The sequence below is a fragment of the Chironomus tepperi genome, unplaced genomic scaffold (assembly GCF_022539635.2).
Source record: "Chironomus tepperi strain 1889 unplaced genomic scaffold, CSIRO-AGI_Ctep_v1 contig_354, whole genome shotgun sequence".
Classification (NCBI taxonomy): Eukaryota; Metazoa; Arthropoda; class Insecta; order Diptera; family Chironomidae; genus Chironomus; species Chironomus tepperi.
Window position 1 is genome coordinate 3,209,711 of NW_027226476.1, and position 24,758 is coordinate 3,234,468.

A 24,758-nucleotide genomic window follows, 5' to 3' on the forward strand; every position below is an offset into this window, starting at 1 on the left:
TTTTGGGATTATTTGGTTATACCTTCTCATCCAGCTGTTGCTTCTTCATTTTGACTAAAGCCAAATTATTCATAAAGTTTAATTAAAATATTAAAAACTACCAAAGTTGTTGAAATATTAATAAAAAGGAAAATTTCATTTGAAATTGAATTTAATTATCAGAAGTGCTTGTTTTGGATTTTTTTAGAGTGTGTTATGGTCGTTTTGGTGTCTTTGAGATTTTTGAGATGCTTTAAAATGTTTTGAATTTGACGCAGTGGTGGGGAACCTTTTGTTTTTTGCGGTACACCTTTGGGAGTATGGCTCGGCCGAAAATACACATGGCAAACGGTTAATTGGCCTTTTTATTGATGTTGTGGACACACAAGTGTGTCGTGGAACAAATGTTGTCCACCACTAATTTAAAGGATTTTGAGCAATTGGTGGAAATTTGTCCGAGGGGCATTATGCGGCGATTCGCATCTTTTACCGTAAAATGACTCAAAATAAGCTGTCACGAAGACATCAAACTCGTGTGGAACTTAAATTACAACAGAATGCTTTCCATCAGACTCTGACACCTATTTTGGACAAATTCTCTGTCCGTACGTTGAGCTGACATTCGTTCATAATCATTCATAGCGAGTCCATAATGAACACGTTGTGCTGTCCGATTTATCATTTGCAACCTGAATTCAAACCATGTTCAGTATCAGAACCAGTAATACTTTGTGGATACTAGAGTATGTTGACCATAGATAAACAAAATAAACTCCAATTTGACTTCGTATGTCTACCTATAACCTTGACATTTCATTGCTAAACTAAACTAATGTCAAGTTTACAACAAGACGCAGCATGTTCCACTCGGGAAAATATTCAACACATTTCATTTCCCAGTAACAATTTTCCAAAACAGCAAAACTTTCTCTCCAACAATTTAATTAATTTATCGAGAAAAAATTTTTTTCCATTGACGTGTGGCATTTAATCACCTGAACTATTAAATTAAAATCACACATGTTGTATATCAGGCCGCATGTTGTACCAACCCATAAATTATGAACAGCATATATTCTTTTATTATTAAATTTTTTTTTTTTGTTAATTCCCTTTGAAATGTCCAGTCAATGTCAGAGAGTGTTGAGCAAGCAGTCGATTTTGATTTACATGAACCTTATAAAACAGAAAAAGGATATGAAAATATAAAACATGGTCAGAGACCGAGAAAAATTTCAAAAACATGTGTCAGATTTATGAAATAATTTTTTTTTTGCATTCATGAGGGAAATACTTCTTTTTTTTGGTATGAATGCGAGTGAAAGTCCTTTGAGTCCCTGGACTGTACAGCATTACAAGTTGTGATGTAAATTTTTAGTTGCTTGTTGAATTTCTCTCTTTTTTGACGAGGGTATAATCAAAATAGTCAGTTTCTTGTTGCTTGTTATACTTCTTTTTTTACTAGGATTTTATCTACTCTGTGGGATTCTGAGATTTATCAATTTTTTAAGATCTAATGTACTTTGTTGGAAAACTTTTGTAATAACTTCTTTTTCCATTGAATTTAATGACTTTTGTATGAACAATTAAGTTTTATCAATTTTTTTTTTTTCGGAACTGAAGAGGAATTATGAAGAAAAGTATGGAATAATTTCTGATTAAAAGTAAAGTTTCTATTGTTTTAAAGATTATTATGCTGTAAGTTGCAGTATCAAATTTATTGAAATTATCTTTTTGTATTTAAATATACTGAATATTATAATAATCTGCATTGAATTTTACATACAAAGATTTCTGAACTTCAGGTTTTGTCTAAAGTCACGTCCATACTTACTCAATAGTACAAAACATTGGAAGTTTTAATTACAATATTAAGTTTAGTCTGTAATTGAAGAATATATTATCTTTGAAACCTGAAAGGCACACGGATTAGCATGGGTTTAATCTGATTTATTACTTACTTCGCTGGTCGTTCAGATCAGTTGTGATTCTTGTCCTCCAACAGGTGTCACCTGAAGCTGGCTAATTCTGATTCCATGAAATATTACCTCAAATCAGACAAGACGCTTTCAGCACTTTTACTTATGATGGCCACAATACCAGTATGATATAATTTTGAAACTTTGATGTCTCGTGGCCAAGCTCGAGTGGAACACTATGGCAAAATTCACTTTTCACCATCCAGAAATAGACATATCTCAGGATCTTTCACATTTTTTTGAAATTAGCAAGCGTAAGCCAGCGATGGAGCCAGTTTAAGGTGTCATCTGAGGAAGGCCATGAATTAAAATCGATCCGTACGGCAAGCGAAGTAAGTATAGTATTAGGTCTTTAAATTCGGCTTTGTGGATGGTAAAAGAGCTCTTGGCAGACCAAAGAACTCCTGGAAGGAAGCTGTAGACAGAGACAGCCCTAGGCGTCACATGAGGGAGGCCATGTAACACAACTGATCTGTTCTGCTAGTGAAGTAAGTAAGAAAGAAGAGATATGGCCTCTAAAATTCATTATTTTAAAAGACGTCATTTTCGAATAGCTCACAAAACCTTCAAAATCCTTAAGTTCAACATCCTCAAACTCCTACTCAATTTCCAAGCCGCAGTAAAAAAAAAGCTTTCAACATTTTTTACAATACTTCAAATTAAATTCACTTTAATAATTTTCATTCTACTGCACATTATATTCAAGACTTGAAAAAAGAAGAAGTCTAGAAGGGGAAAAAGGAATTTACGAGCTGTTGCTTTAAAAATATTTCTTTTTTTTGACACATTTCTTCATCAGTATAAACTTTTAACACCAACAAAACTTGACGAGTTTTGAGGAGTTTGAAAATATGAAAAAATTCTAGCGAATAAAAAAAAAAAGTACGAGAAGCAAGAGGAAGAAGAAGAATAACATTGTGGAGAGTTTGCTTGATGGGATTTATGTAAACACGCAAAAATGGAACAAAAAATTTCATCGACGGAATATAAAAAAGAAGAAGGAAGAGAAAATATTTTCCACAATTGTTTATTACAATCAACAAACAAATGGAAACAGCAATGAAGGAGAAGAAAAAGAAAGGCAAGTAGAGAGTAGAGGAAGCAAGCGAAAAAATGTTGTTTGTTGATTGTAACATTGCCGCCGCTGTGTGTTTTCTCTTTTGTGTTTCTATGTTTATCGATTAAACAAAATTCAAATGAGCGAATCAACACGTGAAGGTCCTTCCCCCATCCAACTGTATATACCGCACCACGTACATATTCACGTTCTTCGACTTATTCGGCATTCACAATCAATCGACGTTTTGCTTATTTTGTCCTCTTTACATCCATCCGATCGAGTATTCATTTCCATCTATTCATACCTTTTTATGGTATCATAAAGAGGCAGGAGAAAGCCTTCTACACACAATTGTGATGTTTTTTTTTGTGTGTTGTGTGTATGTACACATGTATTCTTGTGTTTTTGGAGCTTTTTTGTTCCTTTTTCTTGTTTATTGTGTTCATTGTTATTAAATATTTGGGGGGCACTCCGTGTAGGTCTTTTTTGACAGACTTTAAGTGAAGTTTTGGGTTGAAGATCGTTGGTGGCTAGGGTTGGTGATCTAGAGAGAGTAATAACCTAATTTGGACTAATATTGAACCAAAAATGCAAAGCTAGGCTCTTATTCTTAAGTTTGTGCTCCTTGGCGATGCCCTCACTCATCAAACGACCAACAGCTATGGTAATAATTGGAGACTAAGCAACATTTAAAAATCCTCGACACTAAACATACTTATAGTCGACTTTGAGCCCTGATCATTCGTAAAATATCATTATTAAGCAACAATCCAGCCGTTACAAAACTTGACTGCACAATTTTCACCTTAAACATCAAAAATGCGTCTTAATCGACCTCATCCTTCAACAAAACCTTGATTTTCTGTATTTATTATAGCACACAGAACAAAACCATGAAGACAGAAACGAAAATTTATTCAGCCGAGACGAAAACGATGTGAAAATGAAAAGTCGGGTAATTTTCTATTTTTGTACTGCTTATGTTTATTAGCATTTTTATTATAGAAAACTTTTTGTTAAATTTTGTTGTATTCAAATTTCCTTAATTCATTATTATAATTCAATTTTTATATCCACATTCGAATTTCTTACTTATTTTAATGATACCAATCAAATATTCTAATTTTCTGGCATACATACTGATGACTTGATGAATTTTAGCACCTAATGCATACATATTTTTTCTATCCAAATAACTACTATTAAGTTTATGGACAAATGAATCCATTTCGTCCTTTAATTATCATCGAAGGGTATTCATTTCAATATTAATTTTTTTTATATATTTCTTTGAATAAGTCAGGCTTCTTCATGATATGCTTATAAAATATTCTATATTTTTATACTTTTGATGAAGGACTAAATTGAATTGAAATGAATGCATAATGTAAGAGATTGAGATAAGAAGAAGAAGTGACAAAATTTCTCGCTGTCAATTAGAATTGATAAGTTGATGACTCTTCGGAGAAAAGGAAGAAGAAGCGAAGAGTTTAAAAATTAAAAATCTGGATTCAAATGCATCGACTTAAGAGTTGAAATAAGAATAAATATCAAAATTATCATAAACTGTAAGTATGGCTTATTAAAGATTAATCAAAAAAGAGAGAATGTATGAAATACTGAAATGAAGCTATACAATTGAAGTATACTAAATCATGGAAAACTTCATTTTTTTAGTATCCACATTTAAATTAGTTCTCTTCAATCTGGTATTATAGAAATGACATGCAATGTGTAAAATGGATCTTAAAATTTACTAGGATGTGGAGAGTGTGACTTTGAAATTTACTAGTTTGACTCGGAGAGTGCATGATGTAAGAATGATCTAAAATCCGACACCAGGCCATTTAGACTCTGGCTAAAAATCTGATTCAATGAAATCCAGACTAAGAGCATACTATCTTCGCGTCATATAATGCAACAAAGTCATGTAGAAGTTATAATGCACTTGTGTTTTGTCATCAACTCGGTGACGTAGCAGCAAAGTCATTTTCATGAAGAGGGACGCTTCTAGGGTCGAAAACACCTCCTTTATGGAAAAAATCTTCAATTTCCTAAGGGTGTTCATGAAAAAAATTCTAAATTCCTCGAAATTCAAAAGAATATTCAACAACTGTTAACAATTTCCTCAAAAAGTATCTGAAAACTGTTGAAATCTGATCTGCAGCAGAAAAATTCCCCTGAAATATTTAAAACTACTTGAAAAATTGAAAGGAAGAAAAGTTTTGGTTTGAAAAATACTTTATTCCATTCTTAGTCTTCTTATGCATATAATAAATATTTTAAATGCATTCATCCGCTAATTCTACATAAAATTGTTTTCATCTTTTTTTTTTTATTCTTTAAATTATATCATGTTTCATCATCCTTGTGCTTAATAATTCAATACAATTGTTGCACAAAAAAGCATTTTCATCTTATAATAATAATAATTCATCTTCATTTCATTCCGTTCCTTGAATGTATGTATATATATTTTTTTTCTTGTTATACTTAAAAAGGGGGTAGTAAGAGAAAGAGCGCGAGAGTAAAGAGAATGAATTGAATTGAATATATAAATTTATATGTACTTATGCAAAGAGGAGCAAAAATTTTAAAAAATTTTCTTCTTTCTTGTGTATTTTTTGTGTGCATAATGCTCCACCATAGTTAAAATAAAGGAATAAAATAAATTATAGCACAAAAAAAAATTTATCATCCTTAAATGTTATGAAAATTGCATAATTTTCGTCTCGATCTCTTTAAAAACTTTCAAAGATAAAATTTTTATATATTTATCATGTCTACTCATAGCTAAATCAATAATTAAAAAATGAACGTAAAATCTTAATGCTCATTAAAAATTTATACAGGGAATATACTTGAGTCTATACTGCAATAATTGAACAGTTAAATGTTGAATAGATGAAAATCTTGTTTGAAAAAAATTAAATATTTTATGCGATTGCTTGTTGTAATTGCTGGTTTTTTGGACTGACAACTGAGAGGATTTTTTTGAAGATTGAGGTTATGCTTATAAGTTTGATGGCTGTATTAGGAATAGGTCAATTTATGAGTTGCTAACTTGGCTTAAATGACCAAAATCATCAAAACCATAAACTTGATTAAAATATGGTTTGTCTAAAGCTACAGGCTTGAATCTTTAGACGAACTATTAGAAAACTGCAGGCCTATGCATCTAAAATACAGATTTGGGACTCTTGACCGAACCTTTAATTAAAATAATTTGATTTAAATCATTTTTTTAAGAAATTCATTTAAAAATCTCAAAAAAATTCGAATAATAAGCTTCAAAAAAAAAGTCTCAGCTGTCCACATCCACATTAAAAATTGCTTTATATTTTAAAATAAGAACCGAAATAAAAAAGCATTAAAAATATCTTTTTTGTTATCATTTTTTCGTTATGTCTCCTAAAAATATTTATACTTTCTTTCATCTTTAATATTTCAAGCTTTTCATTGCAATCGTTAAATTGTATCTAAAACTTTTCATTGTTATCATGTTTTAAAGCATTTACTGCATGCTCATTCGTATTATTTTAATGTTCAATATCTTACTTTTTTTTCATCATTATCATTAAATTTAATTTAAAATATTGCAATTGCTTTTTGCTTGCTTTTCTGGGTTTTACTAGGATTATAAGAACTTAAATTGAATTCCTCACAATATTTTACTTTCATATCACCGAAAAAAGTTTTTCCTCATTTATAATTATCTTCATTTAATAGTCAATAATATATTTATATTAAAGTAAAGTTTTTTTTTTCATTGTTCCATTAAAATTTATCAAATTATTATTACTTCTTCTGTGTATGAGTGTGTGTATATACTTTCTAATAATTCCAAATATTTTCACTTAGTTTAATTCATCATCATCTTCATTTTTATATAAATGGAGGCGCATGGTTCGTTTTTTCAATGATTTAAAACTTAGTTTTTTTTTTACTTCTACTTCCAAAAAATACATTTTTTTATCATTTTTATAAATATTCGTCATAATTTCTTCCTTTTGAGATGGACTTTTTGGGGATTCTTTGTGAATTTTTAGATTCTTATCTTGCATTTTGTATACTCGATCGATTTGGGCACTAAATGTAGATTACCTGAATGACACAAATCGGATTATCAACCCAAAATTCGGCACCAGGATGACAAATCGGAGTCATGCAAGTCTTGAGCCGAATTTTCGATCGGTTAACCGTTTTGTGCAATTCGGGCTATATTGGTGTTCATAAGACCTAGACACTACATCTTGACCTTAGTCATGAATCTTTTTATAACTCATAGATCCAATGATACTCCTTCTTTCAAACCTAAGACCCTAAAAATCACAAACAACCCCCAAAAATCCCAACTCCGGAAAGTTTTTCTGTATATTAACAATTTTGATGGATTGTGTCCCTTAATAATTAATTGACCATTTATATTTTCTATCGAGACATTAAATGAACCGATCAGTTAATTAGCAACAGACACCGAACCATCAAAATTCTATAAAAAATTACTTCAAGCAGAATGAAGAAAATTGGTCACACCAAAAATGTTTCTTTCGAATTTCTTCAAACTAATTAAACTAATTTTGATATTGGAAGTTGGAAACTAGTGATTAGTTTGTTGGTTGTTACTGGAATGTAGAGAATTTTAGGCCTTGTTATGAATTTGAATTTAGTGAACAAAAAATGGCAAAGTTTAGAGATTTAATGGAATACAAAGTAAGAGAATTTCAGATTTGTATGAAAAATCAACAGAAATATATAGGATCTTCTGATATCTGATATCAAGTATAGCATCAATGTTTCAGAATTAGACCGACTTAATGGAGCCCTAGCTTAAGTAAGGAAATGACTATAATCATCACAATCCATAAAAACCATAATACAACATTAATCACTAGTTTCCAATTAAAATGTAAATTCAATCCTTAAAGCAAAGCTATAACTTGTTTTAAACAACCTGCTTTACTTTCGACTCGTTGCTATTTCACATTTTTATGCCATTTTGCAATACACTTGCACTAGAAAAAAATTTTATTACAAACTTTATAAATGTTTTTATTTTTTTTTTTTTTAATTTTTATTTCTCTTCACTATAATTAAATGTTGGGGACATAATAATTGGATGGGATGCTAAAGGATTTCATAAAATCTACAGAACATAATGAGGACAATTTTACACAATACAATTAATTTTTTTTTTGTGTCTTTTATAATCAACACCTAAATATATCAATCATAAACTCATAAGTTTCATTCCACTACATTCAATAATAGTATTTTTTTAATATTCAAACATTTTTTTATTATTTTCTTAATTTTGAATTCATTTCCTTGCTTATAAAAGAAACATTTTCATTTAATTTTTTCTTCATCATCATCGTCAATATAATAATTTCATGTTTTGCTCTTTTATAATAATATTTTTAAGAAAAATGGCGCCGTCTGAAAACGCTCAATCATATTTTTTTCGCATCAATTTTCGAGGAGAACATATTCGACATGCTTTGACGATTTCCTTATGCCCTTTTTTTAGGAATTTTTTCCAATCTTTTTCTCGTCATTTGAGACTATTTTTTTATGACTTATGACTTTTTTTGCTGTTTTACTCACACTCCGAAAATTTATATCTTAAGGGATCGTTCATTAATGATGTCTAAAGTGTTGGACGTTAGGGATAGAGGATGTCTGGAGCTTTGTGAGACTCTATGGCATGATAGCATCGAAATTTCTAACTTATCTTGCGATTTATGCTATAAGTTTGCAATAGATTCATAGATTCTCACAGTTAGACCTCCAGACAAGAGCAGCAACTCGTATTCAGAGCTCAAAGGAGACTAGAATATTATATGCAGTCAAGTTGATTTGTCTACACAAAATATAAGTCATCTTCGAGCTCTGTTCAAGTTCTGCCTGTACCTGTGACTCTATTAATGTTGCTAGAGATCTACATCTTAATTGCTTCGACAGACACTAAGTGACAGACATTTCAAGGTACAGACACTAAGTCCTCAACCCTAAGTCCCACCAACAACTTCCCAACTTTTCCAAAAGACATCAATTTAACGAACGACCCCCAAATGCACACATATAGATGATTTCTCAATCACCATCAACTATAACGCATAAACGACACTGCCACGTACGCAGAAAAAAATATATAAAAAATAAATTGACATTAAAAGAAATTAGATAGGAAATGGAACAACAAAAAAAATCGAAATTTTGTGATTAATGTCAATTTTTTGTGAGCTCATCATCAACTTTTCATATCGAGATGGCCAAAAAAAAAAGATTTTTTTTTTATGTTTCTCGTAGAAACTTAAATGTGAAAAATGAAAAGAACAATGTGCTGTATGACTATAAAAATAATAAAAATCTGCTTTCTGCGATATTATTTGTAGCAAAAACAGGCAAAATAATGATGAGATATATCATAAATTTATAGGTATTATAAATAATAATTTATATTACTATAAAAAATACATTTTATGTCAGTTGATGGTGATCTAAAATCTATTTCTAATAATAATTGTTATTGTGATTACTTTATCAATAAAATTTATTGCTTGTTTAACTTTTTCCTTTACCATCATCATCGTCATCATGAACGGGGGTATATAAATCATTTCAAATCACTATCGACTACAGCTACTATATATATACTATATATATTTTATTAATGCTATTTATCCAATGGATGGTTAACTCCTTTTTATCTCGAGAAAATTTCAGCGATTTCCTTTCGTCTTCGTTAATGTACAATGGATTTGAAATTTTCTCGCAAAATATCGTTGTTGTTATTATCTATATATAAGTTATCAATCATATGGAGTATAAAAGATTGCTCTTTATTTTTCTCTTATCAAACTACATTTTATTGCTTTTCGAATACTCGGCTTTTTAATTTATTATAAAGTACTCCCTGGTTGACCCGAAATGAAATGGATGGAGTGGAATTTGAAATTGTATTGTATGCTGTTTTATATTATTTAATATGTTATGGACGCGGAGTTAGGGGTTGAAACTCGATTATATGATCTATTTGCTTGTCTACTAGTTAATAGCAGAGCTTGAAGTCGACTCTAGTTTCATATGGCGTCAATTCGACTATTTCATACAAGATCCTAGTCGACTTCAAGCTGTGCTTAATAAATCACAACTGTTTTGTCCCAAAATCAACTAAAATATGGCAGAATCCATCAGATTTCCACCAATACACCCGACTAGAAACTACAAAATGTAACTAAAAGTCCCCTACCCAACAAATCACCCATTAAACAGACCCAATACACAAAATAATCGTGGTGGACTCTCTCGCGTTAGCATGATTTGATGTTAAATCACACACAAAACATTTTATTTTTGCTGAAAAAAGCAAAAAAAAAAGAACACACGAAATAGAAAACATTTTTATTCTTCCTATGTTATTGTATAAAAATTGCTGTTGTTCCTATGCCTATATATCGCATAAAATATTGCTTTTTTATTATATCCGGATAATTTGGTTGACATTAATTATTGCTTTCATGCCATTTATCACAAAAAAATTGTATAAAAATACGATTTTTTAAGCTTTTCATTCGTGCTGTATTATTTTTAGAGCTCAAAATTGATGTTCAGTTTGATTCATCAAGAATTTATGTCTCGAGTTGAATTTTAGACACAAATAATTGTCGAATTTTAAGGCAATGAATTTTTTAAAAATTAATTATTATTTAAAATTTTTGACTATATTTTGTCGAATTTTTAAATTAGTGAAAATGTGTCGAAAATTAAGTTCATTTGTATGACGAAAAACACGAAGAAGTCGAACTTTATTATGACTTTTATTAAGTGAATATTTCCAAAATATTAATGTAGCAGTGAAACGCTATACGCTAAATTTCACCTCATATTAATTGCAATTAAATTAATATTTTATTAACATCGAAAGGAAGTGTGTGATTTATGAGGCTTGATATTTAACTGCACGCATTTATTGAACAAAGGAATTGTTTCTTTGTAAGTTTGTCGTCCTTTTTTGACCCTATTAATCAGCATACATTACAACTCATCTCCCACATACCCAAAAACCATTCCACTGGGTACTCAGTTCGTACTTTTTTTATTGCTCAGCCGAATCAATTGTAAAATAATCACCTAAAATTTATAATTGCTATCAATTATTGCTTATTGGAATAGAAATTGAACCGAAAAATCACTTACATTACTAATATCATATTACTAGGTGTATAATTTAATTATCTATACAATTTCAGTTAATTGATTAATTGATATCACATTCATGGCATTCATCCATTCATTCATGGCATTCAATTGGCTTTCATAGAATAAAAATATGAATAAATATCTCTCTTTATCATTCATTCCAATAATTGAATTTTAATGTTGGGAATTGGCATTTTCATAAATATATGTACAAAAATTATTGTTATTTTTCATCTATTTTTGTGGATTATTGTGGGGAATTGAATTAAATTTGTTGGAATTTTTAGAGGATTTTGTGAGAATTTTCAGTGCTCAATTTAGATTCTAAAACTTTCAATATTCACACAAAATACCCCTCAATCTATAAGAATTCCTCATATGTAAGTAAATTAAACTCTCATTAATTGCAAGCTAATTGACATTATTATTGCGCTGCCAGTAAAATTAATTTCCATTTCACTTAGTAAATAATAAATGGAGAGCAAGTGAAAAAATTTCTAAATAGAAAAAAAATTGAGTTGTTATAATTAAAATGTTAATTTTTTAAACACACCAAGTTTTACTTCATATTCATCATACTTCATTCCGTTGCTCGCTTTAAAGTTTCTTTTTTCATGATAAAAAATTAAAATGTGAACTTTTCATTCCATGTGGAAAAAAAAAACTTTGTTTTATAATCATTGCCATGTATATTTGTTATTATCATCATCATCATCGTCCTACATACATTAACATATAAGTCCATAATACCATTCAACTAGTTGGAAAGTAGGAAGAGGTAGAGAAAAAAAATATTGTCATGAAAGTCGGCAAAGGTAGGAAAAAAGCAAAAGTTTTTTTTATGCCCTTTTATTAATTAACGAGCACTTCATTAAGTAAACACGTTTTGTATTCAAATTTCAAGAAAACCCACTTTTATACATTGCACAATGTTAAGGAGCTCGGCTTTTTCATTCTGAGTGTTAACTGTTGTGTGTGAGTGGTGACCATTAAGAAAAACTTTCAACTACACTTTAGAATTTTTTTTTTCTTTCCTTTCTTTTGTTTGGAATGGTGCAGGTTGTGTCGAGGAACGGATTCGTTTGATGGGATTGGCTTTGCTGACTTTGGTGAGCTTGAAGGGGGTCACTTGGTATTGAGAATTGTCAGATGGAAGCTAGCTATATAGATCTATATAGAGCTAGCTATATTCACCATCCTAGGGACGCCATGGATCACTATTGATCTGTACGGTCAGCGAAATAAGTAAGTAAGTAAGAAGGGAGCCAATCCGGATTTTTATGTGATTGCCAGATTCCTTATGGATTAAATCAGTCAGTATTGACAGTTTCTTGGTAGATTTTGGAGGTTCAAAGGATTGCTTAATCAAATTTTAAGGATTAAGCAGAACATTCTATCATTTAGAAGCTTGGAGGACAGTAATCGAGCAGTTTGATTCCTGACGTCTTAAACATGATGCAACTAGTCCTCAGTAGAGTAACATTTCAAGAAATATTGCGTCATTCCATCCTTAAAAGCCAGAAATTCACTTCAAATTCAAGCCTATCATCAACATCAGACATTCCACCCGAATATCCCCCCATAACTCACACCCAATCCACACAACCCGTCACAAAATATACCTTGCAAACTACTGTTGACTACCTGCCATGTTTTACTAGCATTTTGAAAATAGAATGTGGCATATACACCACATATACAATCATATAATAATAAAAGAATGAGTGGTGAAGGAAAGAAAAATTGTTAATTTTACTTTTTGATTTAATTAAAGCAATGTGTTGCTTTGAATTGCCAACAATGTATAGTTGAGGAAAATTTTCTGTTTTTTTTTATGGGGCAAATATACAAAAGTCTGTATATGACTATGTGGATATAAAAAAGAAACTTTATCAAGTCATTTAGTTAAAGGAAGAAACTGATCCTTCAGCTATAGCTACTGCCTTCCATTGTTCCTCCATTCATAGTCATTTACAAGTTGTGCGTGCCCACAAATAATTTGTTGTGAATGCTTGACTTTCTTCAAATATTTCCTTTCCCATTCTGCATGGCTTGTAGGCCTCAAATGCCGACAATGATGATGACGACAATGTAATATTAGTTTGTTTAATGATTCAAATGGGTTGGTGATAACAACAGATACATGGAATTTTTTTCTTTTTTTTTCAAATTATTATATTAATGAAAGCTTTAAGGTCACGAACAACAAAAATAATATGTGACAATGAAGGTTTTCTTTTTTTAGAAAGTTATAATGTGGTATGGAATGAAGTGAAAGGATTCGACTAAAATGAATTTTCTTTTTAGATGATGTCCTAATATAATTTTTTTTAAATTGTTTCAAAAGTTATCATCTAGGAACATTGCACCATTTCTACTGGATTTTAATCTCATCACAATTTTTTCATTAAATGTTATTAATTTTTTTGGGGAATAGAAGGTTGAAAAGGTTGGGTATTTGAGTTGAAATTTGATGATATTGGGTTAGTTTTTGACTATTTTAGATGAGACCTGTTGATTTTCTGTAATCTGGATAAGTTTTGTGTTATACACAATTATATTAAGCTTTTTCACAGATTAATACTAAAGAATCATCAGATTTAGACATCAATACATAGTTGTATCGAAAACGGACTAAGTTGACTAGTCAAGGGTAAGGATTACATCAGAATCACTAAGAAGTAATACATTAAGCTAACTGTGCTGAACTGCAAAGCAAACAGCATGCCTATAACATGAGATCTTAACCAGATAGAGACAATTCCATTTTAGGAACACATAGTAAGTGTTTACAATGTCTCGGCTTCTTCTCAAAAGCTCTTGTTAGTTAAAAGTATAATTTCAAACATGATTAGTAAGATCTCCTGATTTGCGAATACCTAGATCTAAAATTGATACTTTTTAAACTCTCTATCATCAACCTTACTCTTCGTTGATTCGAGAATCTATTAAAGAAACCTAACTATTCCTTAAGAACTATAAACAGCAGCCTGAAACAGTTAACAACCACCCAATATTCACCAAGTGTCAACTCTTACCAATCATTTTCATAATTTTGCGACAAGGAAAAGTGAAACAACAAGGAAAAGTCTAGCAAATAAATCATAAAAGGGAGGCTAAAAATGAATGTTTGAAAAAATAAATAAAAACTCAATTTTGTGTATTTTTAAATGAATTTTTTTCATGTGTGTTTAATTTATGCTAAAATAATGTTTTTATGTATAATAATAAGTTACAATAATTTATCTTAAAAACTAAACATTTTGTGAGTGTTTTGTGTGTTAAACTTAAATTAATTAAAATAAATACTGAATGTCTTCCATTTTATGTCTTAGTGTATGTGTGGGATATAAATTAAAAATAACTTAAAATCTACATTATTCAAATTCTTATCCTAAATGTCCTTAAACCCTAAAAATCTCTTAACATTTTCTAATATTTTGTAAAATCTCAAAAATATTGCTTACTTTTTTGAGAGGATAAAACTATTTACATTAAGATTACATCCATCCTTATTTAAATATTGTAATTAATTACGAGATTTCGGATACACTAAGGGAAAAATCTTTTCGTTCGGCATTAAAACATGACCTTTGAGCTAATTTCTAATAAATTAGTCTAAAAATTATGACAAGCAAAAGTTTTTTTGCGAGTTCAATAAATAAAAAATAATATTTTTATAGCTATTTTTAGCTTAAATTTCATTAATCTTACTTAAACAAGAAAATTCGTCTACATTCAGCCATGACTCGGCAGAATGAAAAATATTTTCTCTCGAAAAATACCGCAAACTTTAAGTTTTTTCCTTCCTCGAGGTTATTTTTTATGCTCAATAATTGAGAAAGTTTGTTTGAAAATCTTCTCAGAACTTGATTCGAGATGAGAGAATAAGGGGGAGTTGGGGGGTTAAAGAGTATTATGTTCGGTACATATATCATAAAATTAAATTAGAAAAGATAAAAAAATCCCATTTTATACAATTTTAATTAAGAAAAGGGATTGAATTAAATTGAAAATTTAGTACGGAATTCGAGTCTTGGGAGTAATTGATTATAATCGAAATAAATAGTTGCTATTTACAAGTATAGATTGTAGTCCTTAAATATTATGCTTTGGTATGCTCTAGTGTATGAATGATGGAATCATAATTGATTCACAACAACAAAACTAAATAAATAAACTTAATTAATTAATTATATGCCTAGACTATATGTACATATATGCTTAAATATACAAATCTCCTCAAAAATTCCTCTCAGAAATTAAAATCGGGTTGTTTTTGTTGGAAAAATTGAAAATTCATTCTGTACAATCAATCAATTTCCTGATTATTAATGAGAAGGAGTTGGAGAGAAGTAGATAAAGAAATGAGATCATTTGTGAAGCCTCTTAATACTTAATATCTTCAATAATTATTTTCCGCTTACTTTTAACTTTCGTTAACTTGTTTTTGGAATTACTTAATTCATTTTTCATGAATAATTGACTAGAATATACTCGACTTATCCTTACAATTAGTACTTTTTTTTATCTACTTAAATATTTAAATTATAGCTTTTTTTACACAATTTTAAAAACATTATTAATTCTCATTTCATATATTTTGAAATATATACTTATATTGCACGCACATCCCCCGCACATCTTTACTCACTATGTTGACTAGGCTATGAAAAATGAACTTCATTTGAAATTTTACATTTTTGAAATTCGACTTTTGACTTTTTGATTTATTGAACGGATGAGTTAGTTTTTGAGTTGTTTAAGGGTGATTGGATTTTGTGTTGGAAATGGTTGTTTCTGAGAATTTTTAAATTTGAAGTAGACCTCGAAGTTGACTTGGATTTTGTATGGAAAAGTCAATTTCAACTTCATCCATAATTCAAGTCAACTTCGAGTTCTGAGTTAAAATTGAACTGGTTTATTGATATTTTGAGCGGAACTGATATGTTCCGCAAGTTGAGACTGTTCATATTTGATTGTTTCAAGGCAATTATGGATTAAATTAGATCTATCAAAATTTGAATTTGAACTTTAGTATTGTTTGCTGCCTGGCCGGCAAAGAGCATGCTGTCAAGAGAATAGTAAGCTGAGAGCATGCTCTTGGCCTGTTAGAGGCTGCCAACTACCAAAATGCCTAGAATCTCAATTCATCAACCCAAAGACCACTCCAACCATTCCTCCAAAAAATCAAAAAGTCATAAAGAAGTAAAACACAAAAAAGTAAGTCAAATAAAGCACAATTTTTCATGCCCGTCGAGTGAACAAGAAAAAAGGAACTTCTGATTCTCAATGCTCTTATTTAAAAGAACCATGAAAAATCGAGAAGTCAAAACAGAAAAGAAACGTGAAATAATTTGTAAAATCAATTTAAGTCGTCTGTACAATTAGAGAGTGAATATATTTCAAAAGGAAAGGAAAAAAAAACTTCTTAATTAGTGGAATGCTTGACGAAGTTGCTCTTTTCAAAATTTTCATACACAAATTTTTTTGTTACTTAAGATTTATCGTTTTTCATTTTAAATTTTTGTTCAGTTCCTCGACATTTATTTCTGCCACTCATTCACATACATATTTCCTTATTCTTCCTTCCCAAAATCAATAATGTCATTAGAAATGTTGGAAAGGAACCGACGAAAAAAAAATTGAGAAATTAATTGTTGAAAAAAAGTTTTTCATTTAAATTTTTTTTTGTTCTTCGGTAGGTAAATGACTTTTAATTATTCATGCGATGATGGGGAGATTCACGTGTAGCAGTAATGAAAATAATGAATATGAAAAACTGTTGATTTAACTACATTCATTATTGTTAGTATGATTTTCATTTTTATCATTTTCGCAATGAATTTTAATATTTTTTTATATGTGAAATGCAACAATTTTTATGGAACTCCATTTGGTGGATGCAGTGGAGGATTGTTGGTATTTTAGGAGATTGTCCGTCATTTTTGGAGATCAAAAAGTCATAGACAGATTAGTCTGTCCATTATTGATCAATTCAAAAGCCAAAAAATGCTCTCTTTACCCCTCACAACCCCCCCACACCCCAAACTGCAATTTTCTGGTATTTTTCATCTCTTTCAGTTGAGCAATTTCAGTCACTTTTTTAATTAATTGCATAACTGCATTTTTTCCACCAATTGATTGGACTCTATAGACTTTGACTGGATTGTAGGATAAAAATAATTCTCCCATGTGTATCTACGATACAATCATAGCTCTCAATGTGTATGTGAATGAGGAAAAAATTATATGTCTGGATGAAACTTTTTTTTTGTTGCCTTTATTTGCATTTGTTCAATTAAACAACACGAAACGTAATTTTTTTTTCCTCTCGTGCAACGGTAATAAACGGGGCAGCATAAAATTTATATAAAAAATTATTTTTTTAGCGTGTGTGCAACGTGAAGAGAATTTTTTTTTATCTCAATATAAAATATTTTTTTATTTCGCTTTCAGCTTGGCTATGCACGAAAATTAAATAATTTAATATAACAAAAATAATTTTTTTTTTCATTTATATATAGGTACGGGATAAAAGTTTCCAATAGACTTCTTCTTTTATATCAATTCAGATAGGCTGAATGTTTACTGATGAGAAATTAATATATTTTTTTTTTTGTGTAGCTTTACTTCTAATTGTTTTTAATTTGGGATAATTGAACAAGCTTAAAAATTTATTTACTGTTGATTTTTTCACACAATTGTGAAAATTCGTTGTTATTGACTTTATTTTTTGGTTCTATAAATTGAATAAAAATGATTGAAAAAATGTCATACTCTTAAACTACGTGGACGTTAGGACTGAAAATTTATTTGGTTCTATTTGCAACTTATCTGAACTGAAGAGTCTAAGTACGGGTTTAGGTTTGAAGTTTTTGGGGGTTTATGGATGAATATTTGTTGAGTTTTGATGCCAAAATTCAACATAACCTCAAATATCCAACCCATAAACCCACATTACCCCATCTATAATACAGAATAATCTTTGGAATGTTGCTAAATTCTACAAATATCATCTCTCTTACTTATAATAAATATATAATATATTCAGGACAAGAGGAAATTGACTAGGATGAAACAATTGACTGACTAGGATACAAAAAAGATTCTTCAATCCTTTTATGCTTTAAAATAAATTATGAGTTCCTACATCTATGACTAGAATATAAAAAATCTTTCATTAAGTACTCTTTATGCCTATCAATATCATTCTGTATATAAAAATTCTCTGTCTATATTCTATTCTTGCTTGTTTTTATTTCTATAATTCGTTGTATGAGAAACGTTGCTTTACGTTCATCGTTCGTTGCTTGAACTTGTTCGTAAGATTCAATAAAAAAAATCAAGAGAGATTTTATGTTCAAGTGTGAAGAATAAATAACAGAATAGGTAGCTAGATGAAGTTTGAGATGGATTTGAAGTATCTCATGAGTTTCTAAGAATTTTAAGAGCAATTGCATAGGTAAGGGATTTGTACAACAATTGCTTTTGTTTTCAAATTTCATGAGTATCTTCAAAACACCTCTTAATACGGTATGTTAAGGAGCTCATAGTTGGAGATTTAATTGATTTTGTAATTAATATTTCCAAGAATGAGAATCTCTTTAATTGTTATATGAAAATGAGGATAAATGGATTGAATTGGAATTTTAAAGATTTAATTGACTTGGGAATTGCTGATGTTGCCTAACTGGCAGGCGAATCGAATTCTGGGTAGGATTCAAGATATTAGCACCTCAGAAATCCACCCCTAACTCAATTCAACACAGCTAAAAAGCACCCAGCTCTTAAAATTCCAATTCATCCCCAATCAACCTCCATTACCACTACCATCTTAAATTAAATAAATATTAATTAATTCTAGGACTAGATTCACAAGTTTTCATCATAAGAAATATCTTTAGTTATGTTCAGTAAGTACATAATTGACTATATAGTACAATAATTTTCTCTGCGGTTAGGGAATTTATATTCAAACTTAAAAATAGGTTAGTATTTTAATATCAAAGAGGATCTGGACCTTCCGAACTAATTTGTTCTCTTTATGGTTCAATCATTTACATTCACTTTCCATTCTCCCACACCTCATAACATTGAAAATCAATCATGAAGGTGAGAATGACCACAATCATAAAATCATACAAAAAATCACATACACACAGACATAAAGAGTAAATCAAACAAGTTGAAATTATAATAATTACAAATAACTTCTTTAGGTGTATGAAAATGATATATCAGTTTTACATGCAATATCCGAGGCCGAATAGATACAAAATAGAATGGAAAAATTGTAATTCACAAACGACCATAACAATCAACTGTCGATAATGACAAGTAGGTACTGTTACAATGTAGTATACACACATTTTGTATGTAACTAAAACCACTATTATCATTGATTGTTGTATAATAAAATAAAACTGGTTAATATCATATCAACACGAAAAGTTGGACGTATTCTGATATAAAACCTTACTACAAATATTTTATTTAAATTTACTTTTTTTACTACCACTGTGTGTACGCTTAATTAGGCTTACGGGCTTCTAATCTCTTCACTTAAATCTCTACACGTAAATAAAGAGAATTTGTTCCTTATGAGATTTTGAATAAATTTTAAATTTAAGTAGGTGCCCGAGCTGTGGATTAATCGTTCCGGTGGTATACTTCTGCTCTTGCCCCTAATGAGGGCTTCATATGCTTGAATTACTCAAGTCAAACCCTTACAAGAGGAGCAGGGGTAGGGGTATACCCCGAGAATCTATAGGCTACCTAATGGCAGCCTCAGTAAAGTCCACACAACTCGGGACAACGTAAAAAATGTTCTTACTATAATTAATTTTTCATAGGCATTCGTACCGAACTATGTAATAAATATTTTTATAGGCTGTACATGTGCATTTAATATTATTTTTTTCGGGTGAGTATACAATTATTTTTGCTTCTTATTAATGCATAGGTCAAGTCATGTCATGCGAAACATAAATCGCCATATTTTTTTCGATGTCAAAGCGTTTATCATTTGAGTTTTTAAAGATTCAAGAAACAATGAAACATTAAAGATGGGATAGAAAAGAAGAGAAAAAGTGATAGAAAGAAAGAAGGGAAAGGAAAGAAGAGAAGTAAAAGTTTATTTTTTTTTGTTCTGGTTTTTTTTGTCTAAAAATGCGAAATTTTTCATTCTTTTGGTTAGTTTAGTTTTAGTTTAGTAGCAAATTTTTCAAGAGACAGACCGAAAAGAGGAGAAAATTTTTTTGAGAGAGGAATTTGTCTGTAGTTTGTGAAAATTCATTAACTTAAATTAATGGAAATGATTTTCAAAAAGTCTGAAGTTTTCCATTCTTGATTAAATTATAAACTTTGTCATGATTCTATAGAATTAATTTTTAAAATTTCATTAGCAATTTGTAATTCAGTGATTGGAAAGTTTTTGAGAATCTTTCTCTCATTCCGAGCTGAACAAGCATTCAGACTTGTTTTTTAATTTATTATTCAATAATTTTGGTAGTTTGAGGTGAATTATTGCTAATCAATTGGGAGTAGATGTCTTATTGTTTATGCTATGGACTTAAAATGAAATATTTTGAGATTATGTAGACTCTGTTGGGTTTGTTGGTAAGTCTGAATGCTTGAGGATAGCAAAAATGTCTCATAAAGTAGAACTGACTTAGTCAAACTGCTAACAGACTATGATATATGGTTCTATGTGAGCATATTCATTGTATGTTAGAGAAAGTTTGATTATTATGTCTAAAAGACACAATATAAGCCATAGTTCTCAATTTAAAGCTTCTATGGCATTCTCAGATGTCATATAGAGTGCTGCAGCCTCTAAAAGACACTGATTATTGCAAATTAAATCTTGACAAACTCAATTAACCCCAAAAGTTCAGACCTAGCTGAAGTGGACAAAAATACATTATGACTAGTTAAAGGCAAGTTAATGTCTAGATAATGACTAGTTCTAATGGTTTTTTGTCTAGTTAATGACTAGTCCAAATGGATTTTTGTCCACTCGAGTAGGTCGTAAGCAGATTGTAAGTCCGATAGGCCAACAAAAGTTTATTAACCCTAATTTAGAACCTTGATACTCAAATGATGCATTTTGTACCTCATTTGAGATCCAAATTTTGACAAATAAGCTCAAATTCCTCTCAAAATTTAAGCATCCTTCAATTGTCTCTTGAAAAACTTATTTTTTTTTGTCATATTCTAAAAATACAGTAGTAGAAGTCACTAGGTATATAGAAAATTTTTCATTATATCTTTTCTTTTTTTCTTAGTTAATTTTCTATGTTAATTATGGGAAAAGAATGTCTCTTCAATTTCCTTGCATTATTATTTTTAGAGAGAAATTTTTTCATAGTAAATTTTACTTTTTAAAATGCTCAATTATTAATTAATAGAATTAATAGTTTAATTAATTAATTAAAAAGGAGGGAAAATGTGAGAATTTTTTTTTAATGTGTTAATTTCTCTTCTTGTTGTCATTACTTAGTAATAAGTTTATATATTAGTGTTAAATTTAAGTAAAATAGTTAAAGATTTTTTTTTGTGTGTTATATTCATAATTCATTGTTATTAAAACAGCTACTACGGTTACCCAGCAAAATTGACAGCTGCTAATTGGACTGTTGCAGGATTGAGTTTCGATAATGAGGAATGTAGAGTATTGCTTGTGCTTATATTAAGAGTATTATTGTTATTATTATTTATAGACGTATGCTGAATCGTTGTAAGTCCAGCTGTTGCTTGTTGTGCTTGTTGTGTCGCTCCAATGAACGATGTTATCATCACATTATTGTTATTATTATTATTCGTTGCTGTTGCTGTATTGCTGTTACTTTTCACAAATTTATCACTACAATCACTAGTTAAACTACAATTGCTATTACAGTTAAAATTTAATGCTTCTAATGCTGCCGGATCATCCTTAAAGCATGCCGATTCCAAATGTTTGTTTAAATATGACTTGAGTGCGAATGTCTTATGACATCGAGCACATTCAAAATTCTTATCAGATGAGTGTGTTTGCATATGTGCTCGTAAATTGCTACGATCAGCAAATGCCTTTCCGCAATGTGCACAACCGTATGGCTTCTCGCCTGTATGTGATCTTAAATGACCCTGCAGTAGCCACGGTCGTGAAAAGAGCTTTCCACATACGCCACAACTGTGCGATAACTTATGTGTTAAGACGTGCATTGCTAATGCTGGCATTGAGACGTACGCCTTTCCGCATGTATGACACTTTTTTGCTGACTGTGAGTCGAGACTTCGATGTGTCTGCTTATGACGTGACAGGTTACTTGATGTCGCATATTGTTTACCACACTCTGTGCATGTATACTTTGCCTTACTCTCGGTCACCACAATATCGCCATTTATTTTCCTTTTTGAACGTCCATCACTAACGAAAAATGCCTCGTATGTATATGCCACTGTTCGTCCACCGGTTGGTGTTAATGCACCGGCAGGAACTCGTATTGTTTCCATTTGATTTTGATTATTATTTTTTATGTTAACACTTGAATTATTATCATTCTCATTTTGTATGTGTAATTCACCAACTTTATGTGAATGCTGTTGCTGTTGCTGCTGTTGTTGTTGATGCTTAATTCCATTAAATGACTGTAATCGATCATCTGATTTTGACAATATAATTGTAATGCTGTTATTTGATTTTTGTACATGATTTTCACTATTAGAATTATTGCTATCTCTACAACTATTATTATTATTATTATTATTATTATTAGTATTATTATTATTATTATTGCCATTCACATTGTGATGGGACGATGACGATGAAGAAGATGTTGGTGATTGTATTGGTGGCGGTAGGAATGCTGTTGATGCACTTAGATCTAATATTGCATGTGCGGCATGTAAATCTTCTTCAGCAGGTATTCTCAATTCATAACGTGGCGGATGCGATGACTGTGAATGACCCGATGGCCTATCATCCAATGAATATGGACGATAAATGTCTTTCTTTTTAGGTGGCAATGACAATGCGGCACCGGTACTCGTAAAGCACATTGCTAACGATTTTCTTTGTGGCTGATTTTGGGTTGTTGGTGACGATGATGGTGATGAGGATGTCGACGACGACGACGATGATGTTGTCGATTCACCATTTGGTGATGACTGATGTGGTGTTGCTACATAATGTGTTCCTTGAGATGACGTAACGATAGTTACCTCCTGTTCCATTCTTGGTAAGTAGGCTGTGAAGTGTATTGAGGGAATTTCATGTCCATATCCTGCAGAACGAGAAGAAAAATGAGAAATAAAGGGGTTAGTCTTAGTGAGCTGAATGAGAAATGAAAAATGATTTTGTAAATGAATGTCCTTAATGATGTCTTTAAATTTTTCAAAAGGTACCCAGACATGAAGACAAATAGTTTTCATTACGTAGCAAATTACTATCCACAACTATCTCCATTATCATTCATATTAACTCTAAATCCATCTCCACTAGAAGTTAATTTTGTTGACAAAACAATTAATTTTTAATTCCTTAATTACAACTACAGGAGACGACGAAAAAAAGTAGCAACAATTTACAATCTTGATGATCTACATCTCATACTCTTAAAGAAAAAGGAGCATCAAGGATGAGAATCAGCAATTTTAACGTCACTTTGGCAAGTTAAACAAACAAGTTAAGGAAGAACAAAAATCATGAAAAATTAGTCTTTGAAAGAACAATAATGAACTTATTTATACTTTAAACTCAAACGTAAATTTATTTCGACAACATCACAACAAGAGCAGTAATGGCTCAGAAATGGGTAAAAAGTTTTTATTTTTATGTATGAGGAAATAAAGGATGTATGGTGTGAGACGCTCTATTTCTCTTTCCATATCGCACTTATCATCATTACACCCATAAAAATAACAAGTGGAGTAAGAGAAATGGAAATGAGAGTAACGTTGATGAAGATGAATAAGAAGACGAGAGAAATGCAGTGAGAAAACTCTGTGGCAATAGCAACAGCACCCACTTGATTTTTTTTTGTTCGCACTACTTCTTTGTTCTCATTATTTACTTTTTTAGTTGTTGTCAAATTGTAGGTTTTTTGTAGACTCAAGAAGAGTGATGAGTGAGTTTAAGAGGAGAAATGGTGAGTTTTTGCATGTATTGAAGGAATTGAGGATTGAAAGGGAGAATAAAGCGCATTTAGGGAGGACATTAGAAATATAACCTCAAAATTCGTAGACATAACCTCAAAATTTTGGACATAACCTCAAAATTCAGAGTTATAACCTCAAAACCAGTAACATAGCTTCAACACTAGAGTTATAAGCTCAAAATTCAGAGCAATAACCTCAAAATTCAGAAGCATAACCTCAAAATTCAGAGACATAACCTCAAATCAGCAACATAACCTCAAAACTAGATCCGCAAAATAATTTAAAAATTAGACGACAGTCAGCCAATCCACCACCTATAGCCACTCATTTCATTATATCCCGTCCCAAAAAAACCATACCCCCAGCAACAGCAAGTATATGTCGAATTA

At 30.4% G+C, this 24,758-nt stretch overlaps 2 protein-coding genes across 2 annotated transcripts in view; both read right to left on the reverse strand.

Annotated features, from left to right (window-relative positions):
• LOC139094425 (maltase A2-like) overlaps positions 1 to 24,758 on the reverse strand; it is a 187,491-nt gene that overhangs the window by 66,738 nt on the left and 95,995 nt on the right. The window lies entirely within an intron of this gene.
• The window catches only part of LOC139094590 (uncharacterized), a 32,491-nt gene continuing 26,620 nt past the window's right edge, over positions 18,888 to 24,758 (reverse strand). Inside the window, exon 2 of the mRNA XM_070645706.1 lies at positions 18,888 to 23,495. Coding sequence (XP_070501807.1) covers positions 21,829 to 23,495 — 1,667 coding nt within the window. The 3' untranslated portion in view covers positions 18,888 to 21,828. The remainder of the gene's footprint in view (positions 23,496 to 24,758) is intronic.